Genomic DNA, 14534 nt, shown 5'->3' with positions numbered 1-14534 from the left:
TATTAAGCATTGCGTGTTTCTTTTATAAATAGAATGGAATGAGATAAGAAAAAATAAGATCTCAGATGAATTAATATTAAAATTAAAAAATTAAATAAAATATTATTAGAATATATTTTTTAATATTATTTTTATTTTAAGATTCAAAAAAATAAAATTATTTATTTTATTTTATATAAAAAATTTAAAAAAATTATAATAATTAAATGAATAATAAAAACAAACGAGTTACAAATCTCATATATCTTGGAGAATAAGTCCAAGTTATTAACTAATTGATAACGTACGTGGCCACCCAATTGATCAGCTCATGACTAGGGAAGGCGGTGGGAAACCAGATGAGGATAAGACCTGCCATTCTTTCTTTCTCGCAAGGAAGGAAGGCCTATTGATATTTTGTTTATAGCTAGCTAGCTAGCTAGAGTGACTCAAAATGATATATACTTCTTACCTACCCCTTAATTGTAAAAGAAAATGGGAAAAGGATTGATCAGAGGTTGACGCGGTTTCAAATTCAAATAAGAATCACAATTACCACTTTTATATTTTTATAAAAATAATTTATATAAATATTATTATAAAATGCATTATGTGAGAATAGTGAATACGCATGGTACTTTTTTTCTCATCCTGAAAAATGTCACGTCAATTACGTAGCCCACACGATCAGTTTAGAAAATATATTTAATCAAAATTACCGTATGATCTTTAATTAATATATATTCTCTAGAACTTAATATTAAACTATATATAAATAATTTCATTGAGCGGACTAGTATTACTCGAGTTTCATGGAAACTCCCGGCGGAATAATTGGCCCTCGATCAATTTGCTGCTGGTATATATGTCTCTAGAATTTCTAGATATTCTGTGATACATAGTAGAGTTTTTTAAATCTCCATATATATATATATATAAATATAACCAATTCTTAATTATTTTTTTGAAGGAAATTCTTAATTATTATATATCTTAATATTTATAATTTATATAACATTTTAAGAGTTAAAATTAAGCGTGATCGATGTCATAGCAAGATCAATGAAATATGCATTAACTAATTAAGGCCATGAGTACTACTACTAGCAAGCTGAGTCAACACAAAATTAAGGCCGCCATGACCCATGATCACGAGGAAGATCGAAATACAAAAAACAGATCAATATACTCTATATTATATATGTATGAAGTATGAACTGAATAGATCGAATGAGTACATAATACCTGAGACTGATCACATCGTATAATACATGTACAAACATGTACGTGTTATTCAAATAGATACAAAATAACAAAGTCAACCCCTACAAGATCGACAAGCTGTACTCTCCATGCAACTACATAGTAATTATAATCAATGAAGGAAACCCATGGCCATGGGCAACAGTACTATGAACATATAGCCACCGGAAATCCTACTATTTGGGGCTGCATTTGATGGTCCTGGAGCGAACGGGCTTCCGGTGCTGGGACCGGGTGCTTGGCTTGAAGGAGGCTTGGCGGTGCCTGAAGATGGACTACTGCCCGGGCTGGAAGGTGGAGTGGCGCCAGTGCTGCTGCCGGTGACGTTGATGGCAAGTTTTTGACCCAAGTCGCACCGGTAATCGTAGGTGCTCGTGAAGTAATGCTCCCCGGTTCTAGTGAGCTTGATAACCGCCGGACTACTGTTATACAGCGCCAACGGAGTGCTAGTATTGCAGCTGTCATAAGCTTCTTTGCTCACCACGGCGACGTCATCCGTTTCGTTATAAAAGTTGAACACTGCACAAAAAGGTTCCGGCTTTGGCTTAGTTTGGAATTCATCTCAATTTTTATAATTTTTTTAAATCTTAATATAAAATATAATAAATAATTAAAAATTTTTAAATATTAAAATAATAATAATAATAAATAATAATATTTTATTATCTCAATTTAATTTAACAGAGAAATCATATGAGAGATATTTTCTTATTTGTTTTAAGATAATCTTTACGTACCTAAATGGTCTCCGACGATAAAAGTCTTGTCGTAAGCCCAGGTGATGTAAGCAATTTCACCAAGGGGAGGAACGACCCATCCCAACCTATCACCGACGGTGAAGTTTTCCGGTTTTGTTCTGGGCGTAGGACTGGGAGTGGGTCCCGGAGATGTGGTGACGTTGATTGCTAGCTTTTGTCCCCTGAAGCAGTTGTTGTCGAAGGTCCCTATGAAGTAAAACTCTCCGGTGGAATTCAAGGTGATATTCGCCGGCCCGGTTTTCTCAAGAAAGATGGGGTTCGTTGAATTGCAGAGGAAGAAAGCTTCCTTCGATACTCTGGCTACATCTTGTGATCCAGTTGTGAAGTTGAAGACTGATAATCCAAAACATCAAACCATCAATGAAGTTAGAAACAACAAATTCATATATACATGCATATAAAGATCAAGAATTAATTAATAGCAGAAATTAACGTATAATAATCGAAACGTGTTTTTAATTATCTCATCATGTATGATCTTAATGAATTGTATACGTACGCAGAATGTCGCCAATGATGAAGGTTTGGTTCGCAGCCCAACCGGCATAGAAAAGAGGGTCATCAGAAGGTGGAACAACCCACCCCTTGCTGTCTCCAACCACGTGTGTAGTCACTGCAACTGTGGTTTGTGCTAGAGCTCCGAAGAGTGCGAAGGCTAGAATGGCTAATCTGATCATTCTAGCCATAATCTTAATTTGTCTGGTTCGATGCAACTTCTCTTTGTGCGTGTCTTGTTTCTGTCGTGTTTGTCTGTTCCTGCCAGATCAATTTTAGGATTAATGGAGTTGTGATCCTTTTATAGAGGTTTCATCAGATTGAAAATGGAAAAAAAATACGTACGATGGCTAAGCTTTTAATTGTCATTTGAAGATTACGACTTTAAGGTGCACCCAAGTAAATTACACATGATGTGCCCTCCCCCAAATAAATATAATTGTCAACATCCGTGACTTCTAGAACATGCAATATATCTTAACCAATTAAAGTAATCAAATGATACAACCAAATATACCTTTTTTATTACATAATTCTTATATCTAACCAAAATCGGAGGTCAAAGATATATAAAAGTAAAGTTACGTGTGGTTATGGATTGCGTAAATATTGTGCAATCATTTTAAAAAAAAGTAAAATTTATTATTAAAAAATTATTATTTTTTTATGTAAATATTGTATTTATTCATTTTTTTTAAAGTAGTTATGCGATGCTTGCACACTTACGATTAAAACTATCATTTCTTGATATATAACTATTGAAGTTTTATAAAAAAAAAATAATGTTAGATACAAGTATCAGTTATAAAAATTTTATACATATATTTTTAAAAATGTGAGTCGTCTAATCAAGAAAAAGAAATTGATCTTTTACACTTTTTCGTAATGAAGATCACTTTTTTATGAAAGGTTTGCACGATACTTGTATCTTTAGAGTTTATATATATATATATATATATATATATATATATATATATAATTTCTCTTCGTAAAAAGTAAAGCGACCGCGTAACTTGGTAGCCAGTGGCACCATGCATGCATGGGATCGATGCATGGCTATATGGCCAGAGCCTGACCAGCGAAGGATTGGCTAAATCGGATTGCACGCGGCTAGCTCTAGCCACAACTTGGCCTCTCTTTGGTGGCTAGAGAGCACGCCTCAGGCCACCATAGATAATCAGATCTAGGCCACTTCGTGATATTGGTTAAGGTGGTGGTACACTTATGTAAACAAACATTATTTGAGAGAATTTTTTGAGTGGCTTTGAAAATCCTTAATTATGATGAGTTTTTTATATTGTACATATTATGTTTTTATATATATGTTTGTCTCTAGCTAGGATGTTGTGAAAAACCATCCGAATCCAGTGTTTTTTTTTTTTGCCAAGTGGCTAATATTCATTGGAGATTTATATGTAATCTTTGATTAATTCATATTAAATTAACGACATGCAGCTTTCAGCTTTGATCCGGCCAACTTAATTAATTGTGGAAAATATGATTTTTTTTATGCGCTCTGAGTTTGGTAGACATTTTTGTCAATTTCTTGAGGGTTTAATTAAACTTTTAGAACAAATCAAAGCTAATTAATTTGTATCAACGTTCTTAAACGAATACGAATATTGCCGTTTAATCTGTGACGTGATGATCGGGAAATTTATCAGAACTTCTCGGAATAATTCCTAAATCCTAATTAATGAGTTTCTGTATAGCTAGATCTACCTGGCCTGCCCATGTGTAAACATCTGGCACGGTATTAATTATTATACAATATTATTTTTATTTTTATTTTTTGTTAATGTTTAGTACTGCTAATATTTATTCACGAGGCTGAAACCGCAAGTTTCGTTTCAGCCTCATGAACCAGTGAGCAGCAATCTGCTGTCACAGCTAAATTACATATACATATATATATATATATAATATACTTTATTTATTAAGGATCGAAAACTATTTACATGATCATGTAATAATTATTAATTATTAATTATGCACATTAATTCATGTAATTGCCAGTACTTCATGAAAAATATGTGTACGTTACATGCATGAGATCATGAGGGTTTGAACTATATATTTTGTTTTGGTAAAAAGAAAAACAAACGAGCATGAAGTACTTAATTATCATGATCTAAATTGTAAAAAAGATCAGTATAATTAATATTATATAAAATATTTCAGGCATCAGTTGCGTGTCAATCAATCCATGTATCATACTTCTTCTTCTCGCTGGACCGATCGATCGTTTTTCCAATATTGATGGAGACATATACCAAATTTGTAGCTATCTAGCTTTGAAATTTTCCAATTGATTTAATGTGAAGGATCGTTTGGAACTTGGATTAAAATGTGTTCATTTTTGTTTAATCTAATTTAAGATGAATCTAACATTCAAATACTTAACTTTTAAATCACTAAACTCATTTCAACTCAAAAGTTTTTTACACGTGAGACCAATAATATTTTCAACTCAACATCTCTTTACATGTGGGATCAACAATCATTTTCAACTTTTCATAAATATATATAAACTCATCTTAACATCCAAATACATTTAAAATTATCTTAATTATGCTCCACAAAACTTACTCTACTATCTCAATTCATTATATACTATACATAAAAAAAATTTAACTCATCTCAATTTAATTCAACATCTAAATAGTGCCTCCTCTCGCAGACTTGCAGTAGCAATGTCAATGCCAGTATAAAGTCTGGGCTTATATATATAAATATAATTCATTTGTTTTAATAAGATCATTTTGACTCGTTCTATATACACATACACGCATCTTAATTTAAATGTTAACAAAACTAAAAATGTCATCATTTTATGGGTGAATCATGCATTAATAACCATGACCCATGACACGATCATATGGTATATGCATGATGGGAAGTTTATATATATAGCTAGAACTGCATGCCGGGGAAATTAGACATGCGTGATTAATTAACAATGATTACGAACCGTGGAATATAAGCTGGTGGGCTCAGGAAAAAATGAATGGTTGGAGTAGGTGGATGTATAATAATGATAATGATAATATTTATAATTAAAAGACTGAATCATGATCACGTGGACTACACATGCAGTTACATATTATAATCGTTCAAAAACTAGTAGAGAAGTCTTGATTTACTTGCAAAGGGGTTAATACATGGAGAAGAATCCCTTATATTAATGTGATATTCCTAATAAGTGATAAGAGTATATTAAATACTCATTATCCACGTATCAAACACAATACATATTTTTTTTTCTTATTAAATATATGTTGTATAGATAATGAATAGAAGAATCAACTAGTTTAAGAGAAATAAAACTAAAAAAATTAAAAGAAAATAAAATGCCTGATTTGGTTTGATAGATGAAATGAAAACTTTTTTAAACTTCTACATAAAATATAATAAATAATTTAATTTTTTAAAATCTTAAAATAAAATTTATATTTTAATAATATTTTATTTAATTTTTAATTTTTATCTTATTTATATAATCAAACGAGATGTGATGTATGATATATAAGATAACGAGTAGCAAAGTTCCTAAAACGTACATTAGTTAACAAGAAAAAAAAAATGTTCTTAAATTGTGTTTAGAGGTGTACGTAATGGGGGGCTACGTACGCGTGTTCTAGACACAGGCAGGCCAAGTATCTCGGGGGTAATGATGCATGTAATTGGATTTCTTTCAGCTTTGTCACAGGTAATTACTAAAGGTAACTGATCTCTCTTTGATAACTAACTAGCTAGCTAGGGTGGTACGAGTCAAACTAATTAATTAATTAATTCCCTCTTCTATACGTAATAAATAAAATACAGATCAGAAAATATTGCAAAATTATGGAGCTTTGAAATTACTCCTCTGGCCTCATGCATTCTCGTAGTACGTGGTGATCAAGATAAAACAAATTAAATATTATATCATATTATGATCATCGATCGGTAGTGATCGATCATGACATGAAGATATGATCAAATAGAAGATAATTTAGAAGAAGAATAAAAGATCTTTCAAATTTTATATTATTTTTAAGGCAATCCCTTAGAAATAGTTTGGTAGGCTACACCAGTTTGGTCAATATATATATAATAGATAATGCCTTCTTCTTCCCGCTTGCTTCGAATGTGACAATAAGATTTCGAGTGATTTTCAAGGCCAGCTTCTTCGTTCGCTAGACGTCCATTTTCCTAGTGTGCATATATAGATCTTTCCATGCACTTCCCGGAATTAAATCTGTATTCATTTTAATTTGTTTTTTCATGATCGAGAAAGAAGCTTCCATGCATGCATGTATGCATGTCGTGTCCAATTTGTCAACAACGTTCATTATCATGATGGGCAGCACAAAAGTCTTCTATTAGAATTAACTAATAATTTCTCACGTACGTTTGAAATAGTACTACTCGTGATTCATGAACAAAAAAATTACTGATTTACTCCTATTTCCAATTAAGTTGATGCTTTCTTTCCTTTCCTAAACAATATTTTTTGGACAAGCAATACTACTTCATCTAAAATAATTAATTGACTAATGTTACATTTTACTGTATATACTACAAGAAAATTACTTATTTGCGATTAATTAATTTCAACAAAATGACTATTTGCAACTAAAATTAATCGCGAATAGTCTTCTGGTTGTAATAAATTAGTCTAAAAACCCGTTTTTCTTGTAGCATGTTCTGATCTACCGCTTATAAACACATTCTACAGAAAAATGTCTTTTTCCAACACCAGAATTAGTCGCAAAAAGTACCCATAATCGCCACAATTACATTAATTTTCCTATCGATTTTTGCATCAATGGACATTGGACTCCATAGTTTCTTTACAACTGTTCTTAACCAACTATTCTAAATTATTGTCACAAATGGCTATTATTTTTGACGTCCACTCACTGCCGCAAAGAGTCAAACTAAGCGCCAGAATAAGGCCACACGAGTATCACCCATTTCATTGGGAAATACATTTACTTGCAAAAAAGCTTTGGAAGCAAACATGAATAAAAACACTGCAAAGATTGTGATTATTTTACCGACAATATTTGGGATCGTCGTTTCAGTCACTATACAAGCGCCGAAAATAAGTTTTTGCTCATGAAATAATTATTAGTGGCGATTTAGTAACGCCGAAAATAGATGAAATTTTAAAAACTATTTCCGACGATTAAAAATCACCGAAAATATTCCCTTACAATATAAAAAAATGCATTAAACAGGATACATGAATAATATATTACCCATTCATATTTTAGGCTTCCTATGTTGTTCATGAGATCATTCATAAATTTGGATTTGTGGTCCATATGCATGTATTTGACCTAAAAAATAATAATAAAATCTTTATATTTAAACAAAATATATGTTATAAAACAAAAATCTAGAATAAAGTGATAAAAATGACAAAAGATAGTATGTACAAAACCATTACATTCTGTTGTGCACCAGTAATTAGCTTTTGAAAATGCACACAATGATTTGGAGCATGTAAGAAAACTGACCTTGAGTAGATCTCCAACATTATAAAAAACCAAATTTGAAAAAGAAAATAGGCTCCAAAAAGTATACAAGTACCTTAGGAGCTTCTTGATCATATTCAAGTATAATAAAATCTTATTTACCAATAAGAAAAATATTACACAAAGAAGTCGTGATCAGAATGAAGGAGACACAGCATCAAGAAGACATAATTGTTTTCTATCAAAGAAAAATAACTAAATCTTTTGAGGTGTGATATATAACTAACACAAAAAGATACAGATTTCTAAGGACTCACATTGATTTTTTTGTCTCAAGGGTGATGCGTCTTAATGATGCATCAGACAATAGCACATGCAAGCTTTCAAACCAGATGCTACGTTGAGCAAAATTATACAGTCCTTATTTCAAACTCTGCTAAAAATATTACTTATACAAGTTAACATCAAACCAAAACATAAGGCTGCACACAATCAAAATATTACTTCCAACTACTTCTAACATGACATATATGTACACGATATATCTATGTGTAGAGATAGCTAAAATTCAATAAGAGCACTTGAAAATCTCTTTGTTGAGCTGGAAGTTTCATCTCAAACAAACATATTACACAATCCAAGCCAAGTATACATACATAATCCACCAAACATACATATGTGTCATACCCATTTTATAACCTAAGATCAACATATAATCTAAGTATCCACTTGTTCTTACAAGCGTCATCCATACATAATACATTCAAAGTACATAAATACGTCCAATATATGCAACCAATTAATTTTTTTACCATTTTTATCACCTAAAACCAACATACAATCCATTTAAAGTACTATTACTAAATCCATAGTCCACTTAAACTCAACATACAACAAAATAACACAATCATAATCACATAGCTTCAAAATCTCAACCATGGCCTCCCTTGATCTATGAAGTCCAACACTACAAACAACTACATACTTAATCTCATCACTTCACACAGTTCACAACCATATCACAACTTCACATTAGTCCCTGGCACTTGACACTACATAATCACATCATAACCCAACACAACTTTACATTTAATCCCATCACTTCAAGATAATCTGAGATACTCAAACTTCATACATTCATAGCCAACATCTCAATACAATCAATTAGGTAGCCTTTTTCTAAAACAATCATAATAATCCAATTACAATCTATTTCTATACTCAATCATCAACTACAAATAAAATTAAACATTAAACATTAAAATCTATCCAATTCTTGTACCTCATAGTCCTCATGTAATTCAAATCCATAAACCATTACATTCAAGTAAAATCAAGTCAACTCTTCAACTAAATTAATATACATACATCACTTAAACCCATTATCCATTTAAACCTAATAAATAACAAACAACACAATCACATGGCTCCCCAATAATCCAACATTCACAAACACTATTCTCAATCAATAAGCCTATTAACAATGAATACAACACACCTATTCAATCCATCATTCATTTAAACTCAATATACAAATAATCACACATACTCCATAACAAGTTTCCAATTACCATATCAATTATTCATAGTTTATTGAAATCTACACATTCAATATAGATTCTGCCCATATCATTGATACACCAATCACAATTGAAATCATAAAACTTTATAGTTTCTTACACACCAATTAATAATTATACAAACTCAAACTAAAATAACACTTCACACAGTACGCAAAAACTACATGGCTCATCTCGACACTTCACAACTTCACTTAACTCAATCACAAGCCAACACATACGATACATACATTAAATCTGTCCATATATTCAAACACAACACCATTTAATCAAGTAAGCTTATTAATCTAGGAGTTAAAGAAATAGGGGTTATTCCAAGCTTTAGGGGCTGAGTCCCATGGCCATCAATTGGTGGCTATCTGAGGTATGGGCGGTGCATGGTGGCTGCTGGCGTGAGTGGCTGCCAAAGATGCAAGAAATTGAGAGAAAGAATGAAGATCAGGAAAGGATGGACGTGAGAGAGCTTCTCGCACGGCTGAGAGGAAATCGACACCAGTGGCTGGGCTTGCAACGGTGCATGACGGCAAGGAAGGGGAAAACAGAGAAATAGAGAGGGAATAGAGTCAGGGTTGGGATGCATGATGGTGGACCGAGAGAAATGAGGGGGTAGTCAGCCGGTGAGGTAGGGTGGCTCGCTCATGGTGTGGCTTCGTTGTTGTCATTCACAGCGACTAACAGCTTAGCACAGGGGAGGGTGAGAGAGATCGAGAGGGAGATGCTGAGAGAAGGAGAGAGAGGATCTAAAAGTGAGGGCGAGAGGGAGGAGGGGTTTGGCGATGGCGTCATGGTGCTGTTGACGGCTCATTGCAGGCTGGCTGGGAGGCTTGCTAGGGGGTCACAGGAGGGGATGACAGAGGGAGGTGGGTGGGTGGGTGGGGTGGGGGGCAGAAAGAGGAAATAATAGAAAGAGAGGGATTAGGGTTTTGTCTAAAAACTACATAGTTTTGAGTTTTTTCCTTTGGAGAGAAACATATTGCCACTGTAAAAGTTTAAAAAGTGTCGTAATAAGTTTTGACGACAATTCTATCGCCGCAAAATTCATTGTTTTTTTTTTTTGTCCATTACTAGCGGGTTTTGTTGCGGAGACAAAACTTCATCGCAAAAAGTGAAATTTGTGGTGTTTTCCCTCTATCACTGAAAAGAAAACACCACTATAGTAAAATTCACTTTTTGCGACTAATTTCTATCGCCGAAAATGAATTTAGCCGTAAATACACTAAATTCGTCATAAAAGATCAAAATATCAACGCAAAAGGTTTGGGAACCATTCACAATGACCAAATTTGCTACAATGACTTGCTTGCGCTGCAACAAAGTACTATTAGCAATGATTTCTATTACAACGAATATGAAATTGCTGGAAAATGGCATTTTCTTGTAGTGACAAGTACTAGTTCCTGATTATTAAAAAAAAGTACAAGTTGATTCGGATATATAGAACTGTCAATTTTGCTTCGAGTCGTTACTCGATCGACCAATATGTATGTATATATCTTTCCTTCAATATCTAAGAATTATTGTTGTTTTTCCATGTTGCATGTTTTATATTGCAACCTGTCCATACACAAATTTTACAAGGATATGAAGGTGAGATTTGGGACGAATTGATTCTTCCTTTAAAATATATACCATAATAATGGCTATTTAATAAGTAATTCTACATACAATCGTGAAGTGCGTAAACGTCGCATAATCGATTTGAAAAAGAGTGGGGTCTATTATTAAAAAATTACTTCTTTTTTTTTTCAAGTGGGTCTCATGTTTTATTCACTTTTTTCAAATCGATTATACGGCGGTTGCACAATTCACAGTTACAAATATAATTACTTGTTAAAACTATAACTTGTTATATCATTTCTAAAATTAGTTAACTTTGAGTTATAACCCGTTTAATTAACTGTGGGACGGTAGTATATATAGGATTTACCCATATATAACTCGAACTCAAGGTGACCTAATTACCCAAACCCAATATTCAAGATTGACAGTTTTTTTATTTCAACTCATGAACCCAACATGAAAATAGATTATTAAAATATATCCAAAAAAATGACCCATTTAATCTAAAGAGTCAGATTATGGTTAACTAAGATCATACAATTCAAATTACACTTGATAAGAGTACAAGAACCGGAGGCACAAGAACAATTAAAGCCCGAAATTTAATTTAGGGAGCCGAATAAACTTAGATAAGATTTAGGGTACGTTTGGGTGTTGAGAAGTGTTGAGAAGTGTTGAGAATGTTTGTGAATAGTTATGAGTAGAGATTGGAGTGAGTTTGTGGGTCCCATTGAGAGTATTTTGAGTTGTTTGGATGTGTGAAGTATGTTGAGTTGTTGACTTTTGAGTAGGTAGTTGAAAAATATGTGGGTCCCATAAATATTATAGTGATTTTATTTTTAGTAATAAATATTATAATGATTTTATTTTTAATTTATATATAATTGTGATAAATATTATAATGATTTTATTTATATATATATAATAGTTATAAATATTATAGTAATGTTATTTTTTATTTATATATTATAGTGATTTTATTTTTAATTTATATATAATAGTGATAAATATTATAGTAGTTTATTTTTTATTTATATATAATAGTGATTTTATTTTTTATTTATATATTTTAGTGATTTTATTTTTATATTTATATATTATAGTGATTTTATTTTTATTTATATATTATAATGATTTTATTTTTTATTTATATTTAATAGTGATAAATATTATAGTGATTTTATTTTTTATTTATATATTATAGTGATTTTATTTTTTATTTATATATTATAGTGATTTTATTTTTTATTTATATATAATAGTGATATTTATTTATATTATAGTGATTTTATTTTTTATTTATATATAATAGTGATAAATATTTTTTATTTATATATTATAGTGATTTTTATTTATTTATATATTATAATGATTTTTTTTATATTTAATAGTGATAAATATTATAGTGATTTTATTTTTTATTTATATATTATAGTGATTTTATTTTTTATTTATATATAATAGTGATAAATATTTTTTATTTATATATTATAGTGATTTTTTATTATTTATATATTATAATGATTTTTTTATTTATATTTATTATAGTGATTTTATTTTTTATTTATATATTATAGTGATTTTATTTTTTATTTATATATAATAGTGATAAATATTTTTTATTTATATATTATAGTGATTTTTTATTATTTATATATTATAATGATTTTTTTATTTATATTTAATAGTGATAAATATTATAGTGATTTTATTTTTTATTTATATATTATAGTGATTTTATTTTTTATTTATATATTATAGTGATTTTATTTTTTATTTATATATAATAGTGATAAATATTTTTTATTTATATATTATAGTGATTTTATTGTTTATTTATATATTATAGTGATTTTTTTTATTTATATATTATAATGATTTTTTTTATATATTTAATAGTGATAAATATTATAGTGATTTTATTTTTTATATATATATATAATAATGATAAGTATTATAGAATGTTTGTGAATAGTTATGAGTAGAGATTGAAGTGGGTTTGTGGGTCCCATTGAGAGTATTTTAAATTGTTTGACATGTGAAGTATTTTCAAAAGTACGAAAATACTTGAAAAGTGTTGAGGTATCTCTGTTACCCAAACACAGCTTAGAAATCTGGCCTCATTTGTTTTCAGAATTCTCTCGTCTCTTGTTATCTAAACATTACAAATTTTTTAAATTTTCACACAATATAAAATAGACAATTCAACTTTTTCCAAATCCTAAAATAAAAATAATATTAAAAAAATATATTCTAACAATATTTTATTCAATTTTTAAATTTAATTTCAACTAATCTCATCTCATTTGTGAAAACAAACAGGCTAATTAAGGTCTGATTTATGATTGAATATTAAAGCATACATGTTTTGTTCAGACTCTATAACTATATATACCTACAAATTTTGTTTGCAAGAAAAAAAATTATAAAAAAATTAAAAATTAAATAAATTGGGTTCGTAAAATATCAAGAACTGGGATGTACTTGGAAAGGGAGATCAGGCCGTTGTATAGCTCCATATAATCATTGGGCCTTCGGGCCTTTAATGAATAAAAACGAAAATGAAAGGAATGTCAAAGCATTTCTCTTCTTTACCAGTACTATTTCTTCTTTCCTATGCAGTCCGGCCCTTATCAGGAACCCTTTTGATACGCTAACTCTCGATCAACTTTGTAGAGTAGTGCTATAAATCATATTCTCAATTTATTTTTATTTTATTATATAAAATGTGACATTTTCATTATCTTTAGATTACTCTTTATTTTTTTTAAAGAAAAATTTACAAGTTAATGAACAATGTCTACTCTTCATATAATGGAATGAAAATGTTATGAGAATGTAATATATAGAATTTCCCATATAGTTAAGGCTATCCTCTTCGCATATTCTCGTCTCGATCAATCCGGTCTCTATTCTATATATGTATGTATATGTATATATAAATATAAAAAATAATATTATATATAATCGTAAAGTGTATAAATATAATACAATCGTTTTGAAAAAAAATAAAATCTATTATTAAAAATTTAATTAATTTTTATATAAATATCATATTTATTTTTTATTATTAAAAAATTACACAATATTTACGTACTTTATCATTACAAATATCATTCCAGTAAAGAAATAGACAAAGTAAGTGCCATGTCGGTGACATATTATAGACAAAATGCTAGGTAAGGTTCTCCGGCAGGATGCGATCGAAGAATTGCTGGCACTTGTTCAAAGAAATATATCTTTTATTGCCGACAGATCCGACCCTAATCTTCCAGATAATGCGTTGTCTTTGTGTCGTTATCGATGGAGATAGATATAGAAATTCATCCAAAAAAGAAAAAGAAAAAGCAGTACCACGGGAAGAGCTGCCACTAGCTGTGTCCATGGCCAAACTCCAACAACCCAGTAGAAATCAATTTAATCAAAAGGTCATG

At 30.2% G+C, this 14534-nt stretch overlaps 1 protein-coding gene across 1 annotated transcript; it reads right to left on the bottom strand.

Annotated features, from left to right (window-relative positions):
• Positions 1–1239: 1239 nt before the first annotated feature.
• Positions 1240–2901, bottom strand: LOC108995622 (early nodulin-like protein 1). Its single transcript, XM_018971213.2, has 3 exons — positions 2500–2901; positions 1980–2333; positions 1240–1761 (listed from the first exon to the last, which is right to left on the bottom strand). Exons 1-3 carry the CDS (start codon positions 2684–2686, stop codon positions 1355–1357), a joined length of 948 nt encoding a protein of 315 aa, XP_018826758.1. The 5' UTR covers positions 2687–2901; the 3' UTR covers positions 1240–1354.
• Between the last annotated feature and the right edge of the window lie 11633 nt (positions 2902–14534).

The sequence above is a fragment of the Juglans regia genome, chromosome 1 (genome assembly GCF_001411555.2).
Source record: "Juglans regia cultivar Chandler chromosome 1, Walnut 2.0, whole genome shotgun sequence".
NCBI classification, from domain to species: domain Eukaryota; kingdom Viridiplantae; phylum Streptophyta; class Magnoliopsida; order Fagales; family Juglandaceae; genus Juglans; species Juglans regia.
This window is presented reverse-complemented; position numbering and strand designations above follow the sequence as displayed.

Bases quoted from the DNA above. Each gene is read 5' to 3' on its own strand.
- LOC108995622 (XM_018971213.2), bottom strand. From the start codon at position 2,686: ATGGCTAGAATGATCAGATTAGCCATTCTAGCCTTCGCACTCTTCGGA. The intron at 2,334-2,499 runs GTACGTATACAA...TTGGATTATCAG, and splicing joins CATCATTGGCGACATTCTGC to TCTTCAACTTCACAACTGGA. The intron at 1,762-1,979 runs GTACGTAAAGAT...CTTTTTGTGCAG, and splicing joins TATCGTCGGAGACCATTTAG to TGTTCAACTTTTATAACGAA.